Source organism: Pan troglodytes, chromosome 5, assembly GCF_028858775.2.
Source record: "Pan troglodytes isolate AG18354 chromosome 5, NHGRI_mPanTro3-v2.0_pri, whole genome shotgun sequence".
Taxonomy (NCBI): Eukaryota; Metazoa; Chordata; class Mammalia; order Primates; family Hominidae; genus Pan; species Pan troglodytes.
Window position 1 is genome coordinate 101,358,879 of NC_072403.2, and position 25,194 is coordinate 101,384,072.

Consider the following 25,194-nt stretch of genomic DNA (forward strand, 5'->3'; position numbering starts at 1 on the left):
ATTGTGTGTACTCAATCAGTATCTATTATTACTAAATACTTCTGTTGAAGACAAAATTTTCTTTCTCTTAAGCTCAACATCACTACTGATGTAAAATCTTGGAAATAATTATTTCAGATCAGGTTTTCCAACCAGGAACAGGATTTCATATTTGAGATATAACATCTAATGCTAGCCCCTCTCTGAGAACTCCTAGGGGATCTGAAAAAGGTCATTGTAGGATGGAACCTTACTAAGCAAAGTTAAGAATGATAAGGTAAACTGTTAGGAAAAGGATTTCCATATGACTAGGGGATTAGGGCCACAGCAGCAAGAGTTAATATCTGAAGTTTACTGAAGTAACAGTTCTACAGCCCTAACTGGCATCTACCCATCAAAAATGTGGAGATGTAAGAGAGTTTAAAAATAAAAGCATAAATTAAATTTAAGTAGTGAGATTTATCATCATTTCCATAAAATGAGAGCTGGTTAATCAGGACAAATAAATTTTATCAAATGGATGTAACAGGGCCAATGAAACAGTGACATACATGTATGGTAAGCAACCTCAGAAACAGGAAAGGCTGTACTTCCTTTTCACCAAAGAGACAATTCTGCTCCCAGAAAGCTTAGCTATGAATACACTTGAAATGAGAGCTTTACCAAAGCATGAACCTAGGACACATGCTTTTAAATTGGCAGTTAACATTCTTGAAAGCAATGGCTTAACAATGGTTATTAAGTGATGTACTGCTTAAAGTAAAACATGAACTATACCTGATTACAAATTACATCCAGTCTGTACAAGTTGAATACATACCATACTTTAATAACCAAGACAATTCAGCTGTTTTTCCAGAGTATATTTCAAACAGAGTTGGCATATAACCCGTATGTAACAATATTGCTGTGATTTTAGTCATATTTAAGGGTCCAAAACATGTTCACAAAAGAACAGTTTGTGAATGTCAACCGGTTTTTGCTTTATATTCCTTCAAAAACATTCCACCCTGGTCATTCACACTAATCTACATCACTGAAAATAACCAAAATAATTCACAGTCTCACCTCTATGTAAAAATTCTAATTGACTCAACAGGGAAAGGACTGCCCTGCTCCTTTTGAGGAAGGAAACCTGCAAGGCAAGTTCTTAATCCCTAAAACCAAGCAAAAATGTTCCAGTGCAGTTGCTGTAGCCATGTATTTAGGATTTGTATTTATAGAATTAAATTTGAGAATGAAACATGGCCATACACATCGCAATAAGCTGCCTCTCATATCAAAAATACAATGCAAAATGACTTGAAGACATTTCCAATAACACAGATTTGAAAAACTGAACGCTTAGACATAACTCCTGCATCTTTCTTTAATTAAGAAGTCATTGCCACACTTACAAAGTTAGAGGCAGTAATCTATATTAGCGTGTGATTAATCAAAGAGTGCACTTACTACCATGAACTTGGGCCCTATGTCATAGAATTATTTTTGCCTTTCCCCCAAAGAATCATTTGCTCTTGAAGTAATAGGCTTTTTAAGGCACATTTTAACAAAAACCCATTATATATCCAGCTTAAACATGGAAGCTCCAACCTGGTTATAGTAATAAATATACCTAAGTAATGTGTGATTTACCAAATAGGCTAGTGTCTCTAGGTTGAGGATAAAGTCATATTAGAAAACTGATTCTTCATTTGCTTATTCAAAGTGAAACAACGTGTAAAAAATATTAGAGAATTAGATTTATAACAATAACCCATAAGTGCCAGGTCTGTTGGCAAAGGTCCAACAGGATATAGCTGTGGAAATCAGGAAGCCCTGGGCTCCTAACCATTCAGGTTTCGGAGTAGGAATCATGAGGAAAGGAGTTAGGGCACCTTAATTATTTTTAGAAATCTCCTTTCAAAATGCACAGACCCTTGGGAGGCTCAAACCTTAAACACCAACCAGATATCATCTTAAATTCAGTTACCAGCTTCAAAGAAACAGGACTTGGGGAGAGGAAGGAGAGAGGTTGGAAAGAAGCCACAGAGAGAAGTGGGAAAGTTTAGGCTGGGCACAGTAGCTCAGGCCTGTAATCTCAGCATTTGAGGAGGCCAAGGCAGGAGGATTGCTTGGGGCCAGGAGTTTGAGACCATCTTGGGCAACACAGTGAGATCCTGTCTCTACAAAAACAAAATTTAAGAATTAGCCGGGCGTGGTTGTGCACACCTGTAGTTCTAGCTACTAGGGAGGCTGAGGTGGAAGGATCCCTTGAGCCCAAGAGGTAACAGTGAGCTATGATTGTACCGATGTATTCCAGCACAAGCAACAGAATGAGGCCCCCTCTTAAAAAAAAAAAAAAAAAAAAAGTTTCAAGTATAAGTTGCTTTAGGGACTTTATATATTTTGCTAGGACCAACTTTGATGTTCTTAGGAGGCTCTGCTTTAAAAAAAAAAAATCTCATTTTCTAATGCCCCACAAGCATGCCTTAGGGTGCTAACCCTTGAGATGCACATAAAATTATCTACTTGGAATGATTTGGCATAGGGGTAGATTTAGGACTCTTAATTTCCTGTTAGTCTAAAGTAAACATAAGTGAAATAATTTCACAGAAACAATTACACAGCTAATTGTAATGTCTCTCCAGCCATCCTTTTCCCACTGACCTTTAGGGGTCTTCAGGATGACTCTTCAGCCTTGCAGAGCATGCTGGTGGCAGGCTGAGCTTGGCTTAATCATAAGGTGGGAACAAGTGGAGTACATGAGGCATGTTATCACCAGTGAGAAGGAGATGTGGAGGTGACAAAAGTGACTAACAGGATTGAGCTCCATGGTGGGGTTCTGCGATTTGTTCTATTCACTATGGTCATGGAGCAATAAAGAACTGGTCCTGAATAAGCATTTTAAATGCAGCACACCAGACCATCGCACAGGGCCAAAAGTCCAGAATTGTATATATGTTTTTTAGTCTGCAGTTGCCAATCACATACTTTTGGGACAACGTTAGGCCTCTGATGTTACTTTAGCCCTGGGTGGTAGGTACAGAAAAGCCTCCAGAAACCCTACAATTCAGTGACATTCTTACTTCTCTCCAGTGATCGGCACCATTTTGTAAATCTGGTCCCAAAGTTTCAAAAGAATACTAATGCAACAAAAAGAAATAACCTCTCTGTATAAAGTGATTATAGAGATGTGTGTTGAGGTAAACAGCTTCATAAAAACCATTGAGCAGGGAAGCACAGCCACTGCTATAGAAATTTTTAGGTAAGTCTGGTGCTAACATTATTCTACAAAACTGTTTACACCCATTATAAATAGGGGACAGTTCTTATTGCTCCTGGAGCTTGTAGCTCCAATCTGTTCCAGCTCCACTGAAAAATGATTTTTCTCAACAATTGGTAGCAAAGATTTCCAAATTTACAAAAAGTCATTACCAATGCATCACTTTTTGATTAATTTCTGATTGCCATATAGATATGGACTACAGTATGCATGTCCTTGACACCAAGTACAGAAAAAAAGCTTAGAAAAGTCGTTTTATCAAAGTTCAGTTCAATGAGAAACATGAAAAAGTGCAAAATATGTACAATTCCTGGCAGTTCTCACACGGGATTTTTTTGACTACAGACCATAGAAGTTTACATTTGTGTAATGAAATGACAATGGATTTCACATCACTGTTAATATACAAGTTTTTGCTTCAAAGTGCTTACTTTATTTATAAAAGAGAAGATCAAGAGGGTTGCAGGATTTTTTTTTTTTTTTAACAACAAATCAATGGTATGTGTCCCAATCTCCTTCTTCCTCTTCCTTTAGTGCAACATGGCGCAGCAGCCTCATGGATAAGGTCTGATTTCAAAAGACGTTCCTGAAACCTCACCTACAGCAGCACTCTAGGGGTCCCATTAGGGGTGGCTCTCTTTTTCTTCTGCAGCCGATTCTGAACCTTTCGAGATTTTACTACTTTCATTCTCACCTCAAAAACTTCATGAATGGCCTTCCGGAAGCAATGAAAATTATAGTCAATTAGCCCTGGAGAAGAGAACAAAAATATTTATAAATGTCACGTAGAAATAATCTCCATCTTTTCATGGGACCCATGGCCAGGACAAGCCAGTAGGGGGGCAGTAGAGGATGGTCTTAGCGTCAGGACCATAGATTTCCCTGGGATGTCTGCAGCTGGCCTTCAGAAATTGCTATAAATCTTTAGGAATTATAGGCAAAGTCTTGTGAAGGAAGATTTTTCCTGATGCAGGGTTCCAGAGCATAGACCATATTTTCAAAGGTTCCTATGACCCAAAAGATTTAAAGAACCACTGAACTGAACTTTTTTTTTAACCTTTCAGAATTAAAGATGATTTCTTACAATTAAGAGAAATCTGTAATGAAAAATGTTTCTCCCCAAAGGGCATTATTAGACTGAGTAGAGGCAGACCCTGACTTGGGATCCCAAAGCTGTGTATCTATCAATAAATATTTACTGAGTATCTATTATATTTAAACCATTCTCATGAGCCCGAGGGAAAGCGAAGCCCCTAATTTTAGAGTGTTAACAGTCATCTCGCCAACTCCAGCAGAAATTCAACAACCAATGACACTCAGCTTTTCAGTATTAAGTATTTTAAGTGGAGAAATAGTAGGAGAGAATCTTCTTGTGTTTTCAGAAATGTATCAGTGACACAAAAAATAGAATAAAAGATAATCCAAAGTCTTGATGAGTGCATTTTTCATCATTACTAGTAATTTGTAAAAGTCCTGAGAGCAACATTATGTTTACACCAATTAGGATAAGGTGGTCAGTTCTATTTACTATCTTTGAATTTATTAAAATAACTAGCCCAACAATTATTTCTATCTATCAGTGGATGCTTCTAGAGCCGCGTCCAAAGGAAGAATTAGGATTCCAGCCAAGGATTAAATTCTTCAAACTAGTTATACAACTAACTGCAAGGGGAGGGCAGGGAGGGCACTGTCTCGGTTTCCAGGAGCAGGAAAACCTCTGAGTAGTGCCCTCTGCTGCTTCTGCAGAGAGAGTGAACCACTAGTGCAGTAAAACCAGGAGTCAATTTCCTCAAGGAAAGACCAATGTCACAAGCAAGGGGAAAAGTAATAAAAACAAAGGAGCAAAGGAACGATTTTTAAATGGCAATTTGAATATGAGATGTGAGAGCCTCAAGATTCTCTGCTTTTATGTGCAACAAACTGTCTTAAAAAGCTTAGCTAAAAGAACTTGGCTCAATGAGAAGGGTACAATGAAATACTCAACTTGGGAAATTTCAGACATATCCTGTTCTTATTTTTGAGGCAGGGTCTCACTCTGTCACCCAGGTGGGAGTGCAAGTCTCAATCACAGCTCATTGCAGTCTCAACCTCCTGGGCTCAAGCAATCCTCCCACCTCATTTTTGAATTTTTCCTAGAGATGAGGTCTCACTATGTTGCCCAGGATGGTCTTGAACCTCTAGGCTCAAGCAATCCTTCTACTTTGGCCTCCCAAAGTGCTGGGATCATAGGCATGAACCACAGGCACCCGCCCCTATTGTTCTTGACAAACCTTAACTTACATATCTTTGCACATTTCAAAATGTAACAGTAATCTTGCTGTGTTTGGAATTTTAAGTAAAAGTTCACAACTGAGGCTTTTTAAAGACAGTAAACATCCATAAACAGTGTTTGCTATTTCAACCCTCATGAAAAGTTTTTGAAAATACATGAACAGAGACATAAACAAAATAAACACTCTCTTCACCCCACCTACAGTTCATAAGGCTTCACCCCACCTACAGTTCATAAGGCCCCACATCCTTCTCTGGTTCAGGAGTTCTCAACCCTAGCTGCACAATAAAAACACCCAGGCACCAGGCACACCAGGAGGCCAGGCACAGCACAGCACTTTGGGAGGCTGAGCAGGGAGGATCACTTGAGGCCAGCAACCTTTAGCCCTGACTGCCATAAAGTGGTGGTGTGATGCTGAGAGAAAGTCATTTATATTTTCTAGGCCTGCGTAAAATCATCTGTGAAATGAGAGGGTGAAACAAGGTGTATTCCTGTCTATCTTTAAAATTCCATGATCTATTATATAATCTGTTCTTGTTTCTAGCAAGATGAAAATAAGGAGTAAAAGATGAACACCATTTAATTTAAAGTTCTGAGGCCAAAGGACACAAAAGGCAATTTGGTCAGTCATGGTACACACAGGAAAAATACAGGACATCACTAAGCAGCAAGAAAATGTAAATTCACATAATATACCAGTTTTCAGTTACCAACTTTTAAAAATACTAATACCCAATATTGATAAGAACACAGCAAAATAAGTATTCATATTCTCTTCGCAGCATAAAACCAGAAAATCTTTCTGAAGAACATTTTGGTAATATGCATTAGAAGCCCCCAGAATGGGCCTACCCTTTTGATCTAAGTAATTCCACTTTAAATTTTTCCTTAGGAAACAACCAAAGATGCACATAAATATTTAGTGCAAAGGAGGTCATAATGATATTATTTATAACATCAAAATCTAGAAACAACATAGATGTCTGAAAATAGAAGAATCTAATACAATCATTAAAATGATGTGGTTAAAAAAAGATGGTGAATTGGAAACATGTCTGTAATAATTTAAGTGAAGGTTATAAAGTAGAATTCATCATACAATCTATCATAGTCCTTTTAGAAAATGCATATGCAAGAAAGGACTGGAAAAGTATACAGGAAATGTTAAGAGTAGTTATCTGAATGAGAAACATCGATAATTATTGTTTTTTTGCTAAATATTATTTCTAAATTTTCTAAAAGAGTCTATTACTTTTCTGATAAAAATAAACAATGTAAATTAAGTTTTCATGGCCAAAGAATTAGGAAAATTTCATGATATACGTAAGTGAAATATATGTAATATAAAATATAAATATTTTCATATTTATATTAAATATAAAACTATATTAGAATATAAAACTATATTAGACAATATGGCCCCAGTTTTGTTGGAAGGAAGGAAAAAAAGGAATGAAGGAAGGGAGAAAAGGAGCGAGGGTAGGAGGGAGAGGAAATAAGAGAGAAGAGCCAGACGTGGTGGCTCACTCCTTTAATCCCAGCACTTTGGGATGTCGAGGTGGGAGGATCACTTGAGCCGAGGAGTTTGAGACCAGCCTAGGAAACATGGTGAGACCCCAATCTCTACCAAAAACAAAAAAAAATTCCAGGTTGTTGACATGTGTCTGTGGTCCTAGCTACATGGGAGGATGAGGTGGGAGGATGAGGTGGGAGGATCACTTGGGCCCGGGTGGTCGAAGCTGCAGAAAGCCATGACTGTGCCACTGCACTCCAGCCTAAGTAACAGAGCGAGATCCTGTCTCAAAAAAAAGAGAGAGAGAAAGGGAGAAAGAAAATCCCAGAAATTTAACATGGGTTTAGCTCTAGATGGTGAAATACCTGGTTTTATTCTACATACTTTCCTAAATTTTCAAAGCATTTTTAATTTAATGGGCTTATATTGCTTATAATATAGAAGAAAAAGGCTATTTCAGGATATGCTACTATTACATATTCAGGATATGTAACTATTTGTTGGAGATTTTTTTTTTTTACCCAACAAATTAGTAAACCATACCCTATTACTAACAAAAGTCCCTAGCCATATCAGTAAGCTAGGGACTTCTGTTAGTAACTTTTGTTTAGATATTATAGAAGGGGGAAATTAGTTTAATTGCTTTTGTTTCAAAATAAAACTGAATTTGATCCTTAAAAAAAATTGGTGGAGTTAAATATATTCATGGTCTTCCCTTTCCGGAATCATGATGCCATCCCTGTGTTCTGAAGATTTAAGAAGTATTTTGAGGCTGAACAGAAGTCAAACCACCTGTTGTCCCCTCCTTTACATGGGAAGAACAAAAGATCACACGGTTACCTAAGACCTTCTAGAGGTGTGGAGCAAAGTGGAGACCTCCACCCTCAATATAGGCTGGGAGTCTGCTCCTTGGTAAGAGACTTCATTCACAGCCTGGCAACAGTGTCCCAACTAGCTTCCCCCTAGCAGAGATGCCAAGGCCCCTGGGAGGATCATGGGGTTCCACTTCCACCTCGCTGCAATCGCAGATGCACCACTAGAGGGCAGGCCAGTTCACTGGCCCAGAAGCTGACACTGTGGGCAGGAGCCCGCCCCGCTCTGGACTCCAAGCCAAGAGGGCCTGTGACTGGCATCTGGAAGTTTCGAGGGCCATGCTGTTGTCCACCCACATTCAACAAACAATACATGCAGTAGCAGTCTGATGCTTCTTTTAATGCTTCTTTTAAATCACACCAAAAAGTTACCTTTTCTTTCAAAGCTTTCCTCTCTGACAAAGCAAACGAGAGCCAGGAACTTTGTCACCTCTTTTAAATAAAGCACGGTTGTATTATTAAGCTTTATGATGGCTGTGGATTCCTTGTCATAAGGGGTTCCTGCTCCATCTTCTTTGAGACTAAATGGGGACAGAAACCAAAACATGTGACCATTGAGAAAGAACTAGAAACTGTAAGCCAGTGACAAGAGACCGGCTTTAAGCCACAAAAAGTGATAATCATAAGTTGTTTACACTTGCAGTGCCTTTCAGCAAAAGAGCTCAGAAACACACAGGCACAAAAACATACACAGTCCTCAACAGTCATTTCCTACTGACAATGAGTGGCTGTCTGCAGCAGCTGGGACACTCTCCAGGCACCTGAAGAAGCCAGTTGAAGGATGAGGTTAGCTCTCCCCACCTCCGTGGCCAAGGGCTTCTTGTTTTCTCACCTAGAATAGCCAGGCTGTCAAAAGCGTGGTCTGATGAAAGACTAAGAAAGGCTGAAGATACGTTCCAAATTTAAGGAGTCTAAAGAGACCTGAAAGCCAAGTGCTAGACTGGATCCTGAATTGGGAAAAACTGCTATAAAAGATAGAATTGGGACCACTGGTAAAATCTGAATATCGTCTATATATCAGATAATAATGTAGCCATGCTAAATTTGCTGAACTGTGAACTGGTTCAATTTACTCTCAAATGGTTCACTGAAAAGAAATAGATACACAATATGTATTAGAAAAAGAGAGATGCAGCAAATATGGCAAATTGGTAAAAACTGATGAATCCCAGTGAAGAGTTATACAGGAGTTCATTTTACTACTCTTGTATATTTTCTGTAGGTTTTAACTTTTTTTCAAAATAAAGAGTTAAATAAGATATATAGGTCTGTTTGGCCAGGCGCAGTGGCTCACGCCTGTAATCCTAGCACTTGGGAGACGGGTAGATCATGAGGTCATGAGTTCAAGACCAGCCTGGCCAATATGGGTGAAACCCCATCTCTACTAAAAATACAAAAATTAGCCAGGCACCACGTGGTGGCGCACACCTGTAGTCCCAGCTACTCGGGAGGCTGAGGCAGAAGAATCTCTTGAACCCAGGAGGCAGACGTTGCCGTGAGCCGAGATTGTGCCACTGTACTCTAGCCTGGGTGACAGAGCAGGACTCCGTCTCAAAAAAAAAAAAAAAAAAAAAAGATATATAGGTCTATTTAAGAAAAGGTGTGGTGTGTAGACACAAATGACTTGGGTTTGAATCTCACTTCTTTTATTTGCTAGCTATGTGAGCTTGGACAAGTCGAATAACTTCCTTGAGCCTCAATTTCCTCATATGTATACTAACAGTAATTATTTCAAAGTTTTCTAATGAAGATTAAATGAAATAATGCATATGTAGCACTAAGCATAATGCTGAGAACATAAAATACACACTTATTATCATGGCTTTAATGACTGAAACTGGACCCTCTGAAGATACCTGTGTAATAAAAGTGTTATGAATCCTTTCCTCACAGGCAAAGGACACTTCCCTAAACCTTTTCCCCCTTACCTAAAACTGTACATAAATTTTCTGATTTATTTTTACTCCCCAAATTTATGAATAACTGACCAGAAATTTGACTTAATTGGAATTGTGTTAAAGCTTACCACATTCACTGAGAACTAGCATTTATTAAAGCTTACTATGTGATATTAACCATTCTTAGTTCTTAAAATGCATTATCCTCTGTCTGCTATAAGAATCCTCTAAGTTTCTAAGGAAACTGAGGCTAGGGGAAAATAAGATAACTTGGTCAAAGCTGACGATAGGGGTAAAGTCAGGACCTCAAACCTAGATATGGCTAATTTCAAAGTTAATGCTTTAATCCTGTAAATACACAAGGGGGTAGGTAGAGTAACAAGCCAGATTTAATGAAAAGCCTGAATTGCACAAGAGTATTTTTAGGAAATGTAGGTTTTTAGTTTTGAGAGTATTTTAAGCGGCCATATACATGGCCACTTAAAAGTAAATTGTGAGGGTGGGCACGGTGGCTCAGGCCTATAATCCCAGCACTTTGGGAGGCCGAGGTGGATCGCCTGAGGTCGGGAGTTCGAGAACAGCCTGACCAACATGGAGAAACTCCGTCTCTACTAAAAATACAAAATTAGCTAGGCGTGGTAATGCATGCCTGTAATCCCAGCTACTCGGGAGGCTGAGGGAGGAGAATCACTTGAACCTGGGAGGCGGGGTTGCAGTGAGCTGAGATCACGCCATTGCACTCCAGCCTGGGCAACAAGAGCGAAACTCCGTCTCAAAAAAAAAAAAGTAAATTGTGGAAGTTCATTTTTTTTTGTTTTTTTTAAAGGATTCAACTCACTATAACCTACCAAAACATTAAAGAAAAACCTTTTAAGTGCTGGACTTCAAATGTTAAAGATGCTTTAACAGAATTCATTAACTTCCATTGCACTGTTTTAACTACTATATTTTAAGGCTCAATCTCTCTTGCTTATAAGTAATGTTCTGAGAACAAGAAACTGAAACATTTAACATGTTTTACCCAATGAAGAAAATGGCATTTAAAATTTCCAAGTAAATACAATACTATATAGATATTAAACACTGTTTATTAACAGCATTTAATAATGCAGGAAAATTCTCAGGTGGTAATGTTAAATGAAAAAAGCAGGATGAAAAATTTTACATACAAATGTGATCTCATTATCCTAAAAATTACACATGGAAATAAGAACAAACTATATAAAATGTAAACACTGACTGTCTCTAGGTGGTGAGATTATGGGCTACTTTAATTTTATTCTTTAGACTTTTATGTATTTTCTGCAATGAGCATGTATTACTTTCACAATCAGAAAAAGGTAAACATTAAACAAATTAGAAAAACAGAGACTCCACCAAAAATTACAAGTAGAAATTGATGAGATTTGCAACTGCAAAAACTGTTTTACTACTCAAGTTTTTCATCTATAAGCAATGAAAACACATGAAGATAGAACATATTTTAAAGTGTGTGCATGTGTGTGTGCATATATGTGCGTGTGCGTGTGTGTGCATGAGTGAGCACAGAGCTGCCAGCTGGGGCACAGCCTCAGCTGAGAGATTCCTGAGGCACCAGGTCACCTGATTCTAGGGCCTGCTGGTCTCCACTGGGCAGGTGGGGAGGGGCAGCAAGGCCTCCAGTTACAAGGGCACCTGCTTCCTCATTGCCTAAGAGGGCCCCAGGCTCTGCACACAACCCTGCCTCCTGCTGGTTAACAGGACTGGCTTGTTGCTGCTCCAGCAAACAATCTGAGGAAACCCCAGAGCCCACAAACCATCTGTGACCCAGACTGGTTCTTACTGAATCCTGTGGGTTCTCAGAACACTGTACTCCACCACAGAAAAACCAATCTGACAGCAAAGCCAGGCCACCTCCTCCTAACCCCTCCCTCCCCATGTTTGTTTTAGCTGGGTAAAAGTAACTCTGATTAACATCATTTACATGAACAACTTACCACTTACAGCTAATGACCATATGGCACAATAATGATCATGCACATTGTTAAGCATGTGCCAGATTAATTGTGTTGTTCATTGTACTTGATTACCATGGCAATCTGCACTGTAATCAGGGTGCGTTCATCTTCCATGACTATTTCAAGGTCATCCATTTAAACGGTTTAAAAATAATAGAATGCTTCAGGGCAGTAATCTTGGGCAATAAGGTTTATTTCTAAAGCCAGATGTCAGCGTTTAATTATAACAGTAATAATAAATTATGGCAGCTACATTTATCCAGAGTCTACCAGGTAAAGGCACGTTATGAGCCTAATGATATTTCATCCTCAATACAATCTTGTAAGTATCACTGTCCGTGTGTGTGTGTGGTGTGTGTGTGTGTGTGTGTCTAACAGTTAACAGAGAGAATCCGAGCTGAGTGGGCAAAGGATTTTTAAGCAATGGAAGAGAAAAATGGAGACTAGACTCTCACAAAAGCTGAGAGGCAGAGCGTCAAGCTGTGTAAGGCAGGTCACAGGCAGTGAGTAAAGAGGAAGATGAGCAAAAGCTTTACCTCATCAACTAGATGAGGATGTCAGATACAATACAGATAGCAACACCTTAACATCTTAATAAGATGAACAACTAGTTCACACCTAGTCAGTCTGTACACCACCTGTTCAGCACATTTATAATTATGTAGAATTGTTTCTACGTCGGGTAACATAATCAGTTTCCCCCACTCCTTGTTTATTTTATATTAAGTGTATAGGAAGCTCTGTTTTCTAAAAATGGTATGTTAATAGATTTTTTTCAGCAGAGGATCAGGAATCAGATCTGAGTTGAAACTCCAGTTCCAATCCTTACTGATAGTGTGAGCAAGGGTAAGAAATGTAACCACTCTGAACCTCAGTTTTTTCATCTGTAAAGTGAATACACTACAGTTGACCTTAAACAACACAGATTTGAACTGCCTAGGTCCACTTATACATGGATTTTCTTCCGCTTCTGCCACTCCTAAGACAGCAAAATCAACCCCTTCTCTTCCTCCTCCTCAGCCTACTCAATGTGAAGACAATGAGGGTAAAGACCTTTATGATGACCCACTTCCATTTAATAAATAGTAAATATATTCTTTCTTATAATTTCTTCTCTGTAGCTCACTTTATTGTTAAGAATACAGTACGTAATACATAACATACAAAATGTGTGTTAATCAATGATTCATGTTATTGGTAAGGCTTCCAGTCAACAGTAGACTATTAGTATTAATAGTTAAGTTTGTCAGGGGGGAAATATATGTGGCTTTTTGACTGTTCAAAGGGTTGGTACCCCAACCCCTGTGTTGTTCAAGGGTCAAATGTAATTTCTGCCACATCGAATAGTTGAGAATTAAATGATAACCTGGGCACAGTGGCTCATGCCTATAATCCCAGCTACTCGAGAGGCTGAGGTGAGAGGATCACTTGAGCCCAGGAGTGATCTATCCTGGACAACACAGGGACACCCTATTGCTAAAAAATTGAAATAAATAATAGGAAGCATGCAATGAGATTAGCATAATGCCTGGCATTTGCTCAATAACTGTTATTATTGCATGCTAACTGGTATATTTATTTATAGATTTCAGTCATTTAAGACAAAAATGTTAAAGTTAAGTAAGTAAATGTAAATGCAAAATGCCTGAAAGGTTATGAAGGAAGGATGGCTTGATTGTGGCCTTTAAGAATGTTGTACTTACCCATAAATACAAGAGATGTCAATAACCACATCTATCATATCACAGCAGAGCTCATAGGTTTGCATATCCACCGGAGTACTATCAGTTGCAATATAAATTTTACTGACCACATCAAATAGAAATGCCTTTTCAATTCCAGAATTCTGAAATTTAAAAAAAAAAGTTGCCTTAAAGCAACAGTCAACTTCAGACCATGTCATGACTACACAAAATTGAATGCCATTCTTAATGTAAAATACAAAATGAGCAAAACTCACTACTAAAAATTTAAATTGTATCATTTTATTACAATTTAAACTTCACTGTCATAAACTTCTCTATACTGGACTTGCATAAGAAATAAAAAGTAGAGGCCGGGCATGGTGGCTCATGCCTGTAATCCCAGCACTTTGGGAGGCCAAGGCGGGCAGATCACCTGAGGTCAGGAGTTCGAAACCAGCCTGACCAACAGGGAGAAACCTGTCTCTACTAAAAATACAAAATTAGCCAGGCGTGGTGGTGCATGCCTGTAATCCCAGCTACTCGGGAGGCTGAGGAAGGAGAACTGCTTGAACCCAGGAGGCGGAGGTAGCGGTGAGCCAAGATGGCGCCATTGCACTCCAGCCTGGGCAACAAGAGCAAAACTCCATCTCAAAAAAAAAAAAGAATTCGAATGACCACAAATTATTTATTTTAGGTAACCAAATTGAGCAATATTTCCTAACTCATAGAGATACATACCTGCAATTAGGAAAAGGCCAAGTAAAAATACTTTTACTGACTGTAAATTTTAAAATAAGCTTAGAAACACTAAACAAACACACTCAAAATTGTGTAGTGACAGAGTAAATGTGAGTATAACCAATAGGTCTGCCTCAATTCAACTCAGCAGAGCCTGCCTGGAGCTGGTGATGTGTAGGGTTCATTCAGCACATCACTCACAGCATGTTAAACTTATAAAAAGCTATTCAACAGTTTGCGTCTTATCAATAAAGCCAAGTTTTATGTTCCCTACCTCTGGTGGGGCTCTATTAATATTGAATGATTGCCTACAGGCTTGAATAAACCCTCCAATTATACCAGTGAAGTGCAGGAATGCATTTGAGTAGTTAAATGTTATTTTTAGAGACAAGTTCTCGCTCTGATGCCCAGGCTGGAGTGCAGTGGCACAATCATGGCTCACTTCAGCCTCAAACTCCTGGGCTCAAGTACTCCTTCCACCACAGCCTCCCAAGTAGCTGGGACTACAGGCATGTGCTACCACACCTGGCTAGTTTTTACATTTTTTTTGTATAGACAGGATCTCACTATGTTACCTAAACTGGTCCCAACCTCCTGGCCTCAAGCCATCGTAACGCCTCAACCTCCCAAAGTGGGGCGTGAGCCATCAAGCTGGGCTGGGAGTTAAATTTTAAAGGATCTAAAAGAACACATAGGGGTAATCTTTAAAAGTAATACTTAAATGACCTTGAAATGCTATAGAAGCAATCGGAAATAAGATCTTTTTCACTCTTGCAATGTTATTTTCAAATTCTACAAGTGACTCAAACAGGAATATTATTTACTTACTGAGATAAAGATGTTCAGCAAATTCTCCAGAGTTGGGAGTTGTGGAATCAGTTTCTGAACAACTTTGCTAAAAGCTTCAAATATTGAATGATCATATATGCTTGTCAGATAAAAGCTGAAAGAGGAAACAGTATTTCATCATGTTTTCCCTTTGAATGAGGAACAGGCTGCTTAGGCTATGTCAAAACACCGGTAATCTGCCTTCTGTATCTATAGTCCTAACACATACAGTCCAGCCCCCTTCAGAATTTACAGTGACCTCGGTAAAAAATAAGCCATTCCTCCCCACCTCCCAAAAAGCCCGAGCTGTGCCTATTCTCATCTGCTGTGCCTATTCTCATCTGCCAACTGGCAAGCTTACGACCGCAGCAATCTGTGTCCATCCCAGCTTCCTGACATTCTGCAAGACAATCCATGCCAGATCATCTTTACACAAGCCTCTTAGGTTGTCCAATTAGTAACTTATATTCTTGATATTGAAGCAACTATTTTTTTTCCATTTCCCAATTTACAAAATGATGCATGTACTACCTCACAAAAAATGATGGAAACATTGTTTTCCTTTGTGAGGATTCCTATTTGGATTGTTTTCAGATTACTCCTTTACTTATAATTACAGATAATATCTTTATCAAGAACTGTAAACTTTAGCATCAACTAACTACTAAAATTATATTCATAGGTTTTCTATAATGTGTTTCTCATGTGAGGGGAGAACCTTAGCTTTGACCATTTGTTAAAAAACAAAAAAAACATCGCTTTCACTAAAGATTAGCATTAGCACATGCAAAGCTCATTTTCCCCTAATCCTATCCATCTACAGCATGAAACAGGGTAAAAAGAAGGTAAATTACTGCCCATGCCAAGCCAATCATGGTGACTCCGAACCCCAAACTTGCTTTCTTCCATCCTTTATTGGGATCCTTAAGGGGTTTCTGTTCTCACCTGAGGTGAATTTTTTCTAATCCAGCATCTGCAAGGTCATCGTTTGCCCTCTGGTGAATATCTCTTTGGGTTTCAATTTTGTGGTCATCTGACAGACCATCCACTTTATGAATAAACACCTCGAAGTTGATGTCAGTATTCACTTTGTAGGCCCTGGTCACCGTGAGGTGGAGCCTGGCCAGGGCTTCCATGTAATCATCCTAGGACCAAAGGCAACGCCTGTGAGAGAAGGCCACTTTGCTTCCTGAGCCTCCCACACACACTCTTCACCTGGAAACCATGTGGCTGCAACCCCCCGAAATATGTTGCAAAGGTTCCCCTCAACAAGCTGGCTTCTTATAATTCCAGTGTGAAAATTTAAGTTCTGTTAACAAAGAGAGGAAGAAGAAAGGCTAAAAAAATGCAGCTGATTTAGGCAGTTATGACTGAGGTTGATGACAGTCATAAAGATCAGAGTTGGCTGGGCGTGGTGGCTCATGCCTGTAATCCCAGAACTTTGGGAGGCTCAGGCAGGTGGATCATGAGGTCAGGAGATTGAGACCATCCTGGCTAACACGGTGAAACCCCTTCTCTACTAAAAATACAAAAAATTAGCCAGGCGTGGTGGCATGCGCCTGTAGTCCCAGCTACTCGGGAGGCTGAGGCAGGAGAATTGCTTGAACCCAGGAGGCAGAGATTGCAGTGAGCTGAGATCATACCACTGTACTCCAGCCTGGATGACAGAGTGAGACTCGGTCACAAAAAGAAAAAAAAAAAAAAAGATCAGAGTTGCGGTTTCAGGAAGAGAAACGGACCCTACTCCACATAAGACCTTCCCCAGAATACTGTTCCTCCTAACTTTTCCAGTCTCTTGTGAACTGTGATGAACAATTAGAGATGGAGGCATGATACAGGCCACTGGGCGGGTGGGGAAGGAGCTGAGGAGCAATTTTAAGAACCACTGGTTCAGTGCAGAAGTCAGCAGACCACCGTCTGCAGGCCCTGTGCCTGTTTCTTAAAAGTAAGTTGTATTGGAACATGCTCATTTGCTTTCATATTGTCTAAGGCTGCTTTTGTGCTACAATGGCAGAGTTGAGTAAGTTTCCTCTAGAGAAACTCCTCAGAGACAGTACAGTCTACAAAGCTTAAGATGTTTGCCATCTGCCCCTTTACAGAAAAAGTCCCCTGGTCTAGAGGAATTGCCCCAAACAATACTAACTTTTTTCTTCTTCCCATGCCTATATAATGAACACCTGTGTATTTATCTCTGTTTAAGAAATAAAACATCTACACAAAAGCCCTCTGTGTTTCTCCTCATCCTCCCAACCCATGCTATCCCTCTACCCCCTCATCCTCTAGAGACAACCACTATCCCAAGTTTAGTATTTATTCTCACTCATGTATACATTAATACAGACATATATATCCTCAAACATCACATATAATTCATTTACATTGTTTAAAAATGGAAAGAAATATTAAGTTGTGTGTATATTATAGTTTGCCTTTTTCATTCAACACTATGTCAGTGAGATTCACCTATGCTGAATGTTATCTGTAGTACATAACTACAGTGCATTAGTTCCTTTTAATGGCTCTATAAAACTTCCTTTTATGGATGATCTATAATTTATATTTGCCTGCTGATGGACATTAAATATTCCCATGTATATGTGATTACAATGATATATGTACAGTCTCATGTACATGTGGCTTACTCTGAAGGGTGACTTGTCAGGTCATAGGTAGGAGTGCCTTGACTGTACCTGGAAGTCTGTAAACAGCATCTGATGCTTCAGACCCTCACCAACAATTGGTGGTGTCAGATCTCTTATTGCCAATTTGAAGGGTGTGAACAGGTCTTGTTTTTATAGCCAAAAAAAAAAAAAAAAAGGAAAGAGACCTGTAGGACAGAATCTAAATGCCTTCCCCCTCTGCCCCGCCACTTATGCCTCCAAACCTGGAAAAAACAGAAAGCCAGTATAATTGGGGGTGTTTTCTGGCATTCTTCTATGCTCCAAACATCAGTAAAAATGTATCCCTAGTCTCTAGGTAAATCAAATATTAATTATACAAATAGGAAACTATGAAGAGGGAAAAACCGCAAATGGAGTCCTTCCCATCCTTCACACTCTACAGAGTTGTTTAGAATAAAGGACAAAAGCCAGGAGCAGTGGCTTGTGCCTGTAATCCCACCTACTGGAGAGGACTGCTTGAGTTCAAGACCAGCCTGAACAACACAGTGAGACCCCTATCTCTAGAAATATATATATATATATATGTAATTAACCAGGCTTGGTGGTGCACACCTGTAGTCCCAGCTACTCGGAGGCTGAGGCAGGAGAATTCCTTGAACCCAGGAATTTGAGTTTACAATGAGCTATGATCTTGCCACTGCACTCCAACCTAGGTAACAGAGTGAGAGCCTGTCTGTAAAAATTAAATAAAATGAGGCCGGGCGCGGTGGCTCACGCCTGTAATCCCAGGCCTTTGGGAGGCCAAGGCAGGCAGATCACGAGGTCAGGAGTTCGAGACCAGCCTGACCAACATGGTGAAACCCCGTCCCTACTAAAAAAATACAAAAATTAGCTGGGCAGGGTGGCGCATGCCTGTAATCCCAGCTACTCAGGAGGCTGAGGCAGGAGAATTGCTTAAACCTGGGAGACGGAGGTTGCAGTGAGCCAAGATCGTGCCACTGCACTCCAGCCTGGGCAACAGAGCAAGACTCCATCTCAAAAAAAATTAAAAAATTTTTTTTAATTAAATGAAAGGCAAATGTCGGATGCTGGGTCAGCAGATTAAGCATTAAAAACTAAAGGTATTACTGTATGGTTCCACATAGATGAAATTCTAGAAAAGGCAAACTAAAGTGACAGCACTGCAGTGGTTGCCTGGGGCTGAGCGTTTCAGGGGATCACCTGAGAAAGGGCACAAGGGAACCTTTGGGGTGGTGGAAATATTCTATATCTTGAAGGAGGGGTGGTTACATGGTGTACACATTGGTCAAACCTGTTGAACTGTACACTTAAAATGAATGCATTTTATTGCATGTAAATTACACCTCAAGAAAAGCGTTATTGCTGTCTTTAACTGAGGAGGGGAGTTAAGGGAACATGTCTGTGAGCAAAACTACCCAATGTCAAGAGAGCATCACATCTCCAAAGATTGGAAATTGCTACTCTAACCTCCCTGCCAAGCATATAAAATGGTCTGATTACCAACTAACTGAAAAAGCAGCATGTAGCTACAAGGACTAAAAAAAAGAAAATACTTGGTTGGTTAGAACAGAGGGATTGCAGGTGATTTTTCCCATTGTTTATTACTTTCTTTGACAAATAAAAATTAAGGTAAAATACACTGCATAGTTTCTACTCTGAAATTAGATCTGGGGATTATGGGCAGGTCACAAGCACCAGCACAGGTCAAGAAGAAACTCTCTTTTGGATCCACAGCACATGTGCAATGGCTTCAGGAGATATGGTGCATTCTGTAGGCTGGGGAGCGGGGCTGGGGTGTCACCACAGATCATGGGAACCACTCTAGCTTTCATTCTTTTTTATTTTATGACATTCTGTGAGGACACATTTACTCCTGGGGGATATATTTATCCGGCAATCCTGTGACTGTAAGGAATTCATGAACAAAAAATAAAAATATGAGGAGTGAGAACAAAATAGCATTGCTTAGAAATAAAGGAAAGGGGCCAGGCGTAGTGGCTCATGACTGTAATCTCAGCACTTTGGGAGGCCGAGGCGGGTGGATCACGAGGTCAAGAGATCGAGACCATCCTGGCCAACATTGTGAAATCCTGTCTCTACTAAAAATATAAAACTTAGCTGGGTGTGGTGGCTACTCAGGAGGCTGAGGGAGGAGAATCACTTGAACCCAGTTGGCGGGGATTGCAGTGAGCCAAGATCGCACCACTGCACTCCAGCCTGGTGACAGAGTGAGACTCCATCTCAAAAAAAAAAAAGAAAGAAAGGCAAGGACACTCAAGTGCTGTGGAGACACTTCCCTAAAGTTTTGATTTTCCTGTCAGTGCTTCTAATCACATCCCATAAAGGTTCCTGCAAACATGATTTTTACATTCTGCTTCCAACAAAAAAGTATACTAGGTTTTGAAACTGCTTATTTAATTATTCCTTATTTTAAATAAATTACAGCATTCAACAATGCTTTTCCTACTGTTTATTTTTATGCGTGGTTTTTTTCTCTTTTCGAGATAAGGTCTTGCTCTGTCACCCAGGTTGGAGTGCAATGGCACAATCACAGCTTACTGCAGCCTCAAACTCCTGGGCCTAAGTGGTCCTCCAGCCTTGGCCTCCCAAAGTGTTTGGATTATAGACATGAGCCACTGTGCCCAGCCTTCTCTTTTTAAAAAGTATAACTTTAGGCCGGGTGTGGTGGCTCATGCCTGTAATCCCAGCATTTTGGGAGGCTGAGATGGATGGATCATGAGGTCAAGAGATCGAGCCCATCCTGGCTAACATGGTGAAACCCCATCTCTACTAAAAATCAAAAAATTAGCCAGGCGTGGTGGCGGGCGCCTGCAGTCCCAGCTACTCGGGAGGCTGAGGCAGGAAAATGGCGTGAACCCAGGAGGTGGACTTGCAGTGAGCCAAGATGGCGCCACTGCACTCCGGCTTAGGCGACAGAGCAAGACTCCGTCTCAAAAAAAAAAAAAAAAAAAAGTATACCTTTAAAAAATGAACTTCTCAAACATTCCTATATCTTTCTCTGCCCCACAAAAAACACCCAAGAGAAGAGCCAAGGATAGTAGCATGCATCTGTAGTCCCAGCTACCTGGGAGGTTGAAACAGTAGGATCACTTGAGCCCAGGACTTTGAGGCTGTAGCGGGTTATAATCACACTTGTGAATAGCCACTGCACTCCAGCCTGGGCAACATAGTGAGACCTCGTCTGAGGAAGAAAAAAAAAAAATTCAAGAAACAAAATTAAAATAAAAAACACATTTACCAACCTAAATTGAAGGTCTGCCTTCAATTTAAAAATAGGCAGATGTACCTATTTTAGCCACATTATAACCATATTAGAAACACCTAAAAATAGATTACACTGTAAATTTGAATTCCCATAAATGCAAATTGCTATGTAAGCACAACGTGGTATTTAAGTAAGTACTTACTAATCCATTGTCTTGAAATGATGAGTCATCTGGTTAGAAATCTACTCACCCATGGGTAGGACTACTACAGCTACCCAGTTCAACAACTACAGAAACAGCTGCTGCGTGACTTAGGGAGAAAAATGGAGCTTAGAAGAGAGAGATGAGCATGACATCCCTGGAGCCTCCCCTTCCCTACAGCAGTGTGCACACACCCCATCCACTCCCCTTGAGCTCTAAGCTCCCTAATTTATGGTGCTGGCAGACCTGAGACAGTAAAGCAGGGGATACTGCCAAGACCACAGATGGGCCAGAAAACAGGTCAGTACAAGTGGGACAGTCAGGAAAGCAGCTGCTGACAGCAGGCCCTGGACGTGGTGCAGGTAACACGTGTTTCTGGGTAGGCCCATGGGAAGAGAGTAAACTGCTGATCACAGATCAGGCATTGGATTTGAAGTCTCCCTCCTCCACACCCCTACCAAAAAGGAAAGGAAGAATCCTTCTAACCATTGGCCATGCTCCCACAGCCATACACGTACACAAATGCAGCCACTTGGAACTGAGAGGCTTAGTTGAAAATTTTGTTATTATTATTAAACAGGCACCTAGATCCTGAATGAACTTACGATCCTCTCAGGCATGGGGAGTCTACTCAGAGGATGGTTCTCGAGGATGGGCTCAGAATGATATTATCGGGAATAGTCTTTGTAACACTTCAGCCCTAACAGCTCTGGTGCTCCTAGAAGGGCCGGGTGTGCTTAGCGGGGCGATGCACACCCGCAGCTGGCCAACCTGTCTCACTGTGGGTCCACAGTTCCAGGGAAAGGGCACAACCTGAACCTCAGAGTTGGTTCAGTGCATGCTGAGAAGGGCTGATGCCATTTATTTCCCCCCAGCTGCAAAAGGGAGCCCTTGGGGAGCCTTCAGGCTGGGCCATATGTCATGGGCATTTTCTAAGAGCCCCAGACATAATAGTTTGGAAAGCACCAATGCCCCTATCCTGCTGCACATCCCCTTCCTAAAATGTATCTGCCTGACACACTTGTGGTCCTACTGTCTCCCTTTGCCTCCCCTTTACACCAACTACAGCAGAAAAGCCTCAGGATATTAAAAACCCAGGGTGCCAAGGAGCCAATGTGGAATGCTAGAAAAGAACCTGATACAGGGAATGACTCGCGACTGGGAATGGGGCTCTTCAAAGCATAGGAAACGGGTTCCCAATTCTTTGCGTCCAACAAAGTGAAAGGAGAACCTACTCTGGAAGCCTGTTGTTAAACTACTAAAAATAATTTTTCATGATAGAAAACTTGGTAATTTAGGGGATATAACTTGGAAGGAATCTGAATAGCAGTATGAATGCTAGAATAAAACTCACCTCATATCCACCTACTTACTTATGTGAATAAAGTTTCTCAGTGCTTATAACTATATAAACAGAAAACAAAAATGGAACTGATGCCAAATATTGTCTTATTCAAACACGGATATATGAAGTGGAAAAAATATCAAATATCCATCTTCTAAAGAGGGATATTTATCTCAAATTTTACTTTTTATATGTAATAATCATCTATAAAATACATAATTATATTATCTTAAGCAATAATTATAATAATTTATTTCAGAAGAAAAATTTTCACACCTAGAACTTTATCTTCATAGGAAATAATAAACAGTTTAAAATGTAAATTTATATACATGTTTTTGTTGCAGAGAACCTGTGATCTTTTGTAGATGTTGACCAGCGGTACCAAAGTGGGGATGACATATTTGGCCTGAATGGGCCCCTCCATCAGTGAGGTTTCCTAGGTCTATGATTTGCTGAAGTGTCAATTGTTCCCTAATGCTCAATGGGTTGATTGTTGGTCACGGCTGGAGCCTTTTATCTTTGGCAAAGTCTGAGAGCCCTGACCAAGAAACACTTGTTTGGTAGAAAGGCCTATTCCAGAGTTTAAAAACCAAACCAAAAACATGGGGTGGGGTGGAGGGGACCGGCCAGGCCATCATACCCCTGAGACTCTGAGCTTTACCTGTGAGTCAATGACAAATATCAGTGCTCCTGTTCCCCGGAAGATCATCTCATAGTCAAATGTAGGGTCAAAAAAGTCAATCTGTCCTGGGAAGTCCCAAATCTGAAAATTGACAAAGGAGCTGTTGGAAACATCTTCCCGGCATATCTTATTAGTGCTCTCCAAGAACAGAGTTTCGTTGGGAGACATTTTGTGAAAGACAACTTTCTGAATAGACGACTTGCCGCTTCTCCTCAGGCCCATAAGCAGGATTCTCGGCTTCACTTCAGTGCTGAAGGGGTCACTGAAGTCCAGAACTGGAGAAACCACAAAATGAGAATGAAGGTGAGACGCTTTCACAGCGGTTAATTAGAGGAGTTTCACTTCCACCTCAAATGTGATTTATGATTCACAGATGATGCCACTCTTCCAAAGAGTGCTAACTGCATCCCTCCACTTAAACCCCAAGTCTTGCTGACTTCACAACCTTAACACTTAACCGCTGGTCTATACTTCCCACCAGGCAAAGGGGACAGCTTTTGCTAAGTGCAAAACACTCAACAATACAGTCTCGCCACTTCTCACACCATCCCAGAGGCCAGACACCAATATAATGCCACATCACAAGCAGGGACTCAGGAGCGTGAAGAGAGATTTATTTCCTGGAGCAGACTGTGGAAAGAATCCAGGTCTGAGCATTCAGGAGCCATATTGTTCTCTGAGAAGCCATCACTAAAGAGATGCTTGTTGACGTGAGTTATGCCTCTCTTAGTCACCCTCCTCTGGCTAGTACTCTCCCAAGCCACGAAGGCCTGGAAAATGGGCCTTGGACTAGATGTCGCAGGTTTGGATTGTGTTACACAGCAGATGCAAAGTTTGTGAGAGGCAGACATCTCTCAGGCCCACCCTGGCTCAGGGCCCCCATCCAGTAAGGTAGCTACTAGCCAAATACAGCTATTTAAATTAAAATTGATTAAAATTAGAAATTCAAATCCTCCTCCTATGATGTTTCTAGAGAAGCCAAATTCATAGACACAGAATGTTTTCAGGGGTTGGGGGAAAAGACGAATGGGGAGTTCTATGTTTAATGGGTATGTAGTTTCAGCTGGGGGAATATGAGAACATTCTGGAGATGGATGGTGGTGAGGGGCGCATAACAGTCACATTGTTATGTGGCCCTCACCGCCAAAAATGGCTAAAACTGTAAATGTTATGATGTTATATATATTTTATCACAATAAAAATTTGGGGGTTCCTCAGTTTCATCGTGGCAAGTACTCAACAGCCACATCCAGCAAGTGGCTAACGTATTGGACAGCACAGACACAGAACAGCAGTCCCCAACCTTTTTGGCACCTGGGACCAGTTTTGTGGAAAACAATTTTTCCAGGGACCAGTGGGGTGGTGGGGTGGTTTCAGGATGATTCAAGCAGGTTACATTTATTAGGCAGTTTATTTCTATTATTATTGCATTGTCCTATATAATGAAATAACTCTCAAGTCACCATAACGTAGAATCAATGGGAGCCCTGAGCTTGTTTTCCTGCAACTAGACAGTCCCATGTGGGGTTGATGGGAGACAATGACAGATCATCAGGCACTGGATTCTCATAAGGAGCGTGCAACCTAAATCCCTCACATGTGCAGTTCACAACAGGGTTTGCACTCCTATGAGAATCTAATGCCACTGCTGATCTGACAGGAGGCAGAGCTCAGGCAGTAATGCGAGCAATGGGGAGTGGCTGTAAATACAGACGAAACTTCGCTTGCTCCCCCACTGCTCACCTTCTGCCATGCAGCGCAGTTCCTAACAGGCCACAGACTGGTACGGGTCTGTGGCCCGGGGTTTGGGGATCCCTGACATAGAACATTCTTATCCTCACAGAAAGTTCTAGAGGCCAGCACTACACCAGTCCCTGGTAACAAAAATTCAATCTTAAAATCCTTTGCTAAGGGTCCTAGAGGGATTAGGCATTACTGGATAAAAGTAGGAGTTGGTGGGCCGGGCGCATGGCTCACACCTGTAATCCCAGCACTTTGGGAGGCCGAGACGGGCGGATCACGAGGTCAGCAGATCAAGACCACCCTG

The 25,194-nt window shown here is 40.7% G+C and overlaps 1 protein-coding gene across 1 annotated transcript in view; it reads right to left on the reverse strand.

The window, feature by feature from the left end:
* Window positions 1-787: 787 nt before the first annotated feature.
* Window positions 788-25,194, reverse strand: part of RRAGD (Ras related GTP binding D) — a 47,835-nt gene continuing 23,428 nt past the window's right edge. Inside the window, exons 2-7 of the mRNA XM_001158292.8 lie at window positions 23,127-23,422; window positions 15,993-16,192; window positions 15,048-15,162; window positions 13,500-13,642; window positions 8,274-8,422; window positions 788-3,994 (exon numbers count right to left, since the gene is read on the reverse strand). Of these exons, the coding sequence (XP_001158292.1) occupies window positions 3,843-3,994; window positions 8,274-8,422; window positions 13,500-13,642; window positions 15,048-15,162; window positions 15,993-16,192; window positions 23,127-23,422 (1,055 nt within the window). The 3' untranslated portion in view covers window positions 788-3,842. The remainder of the gene's footprint in view (window positions 3,995-8,273; window positions 8,423-13,499; window positions 13,643-15,047; window positions 15,163-15,992; window positions 16,193-23,126; window positions 23,423-25,194) is intronic.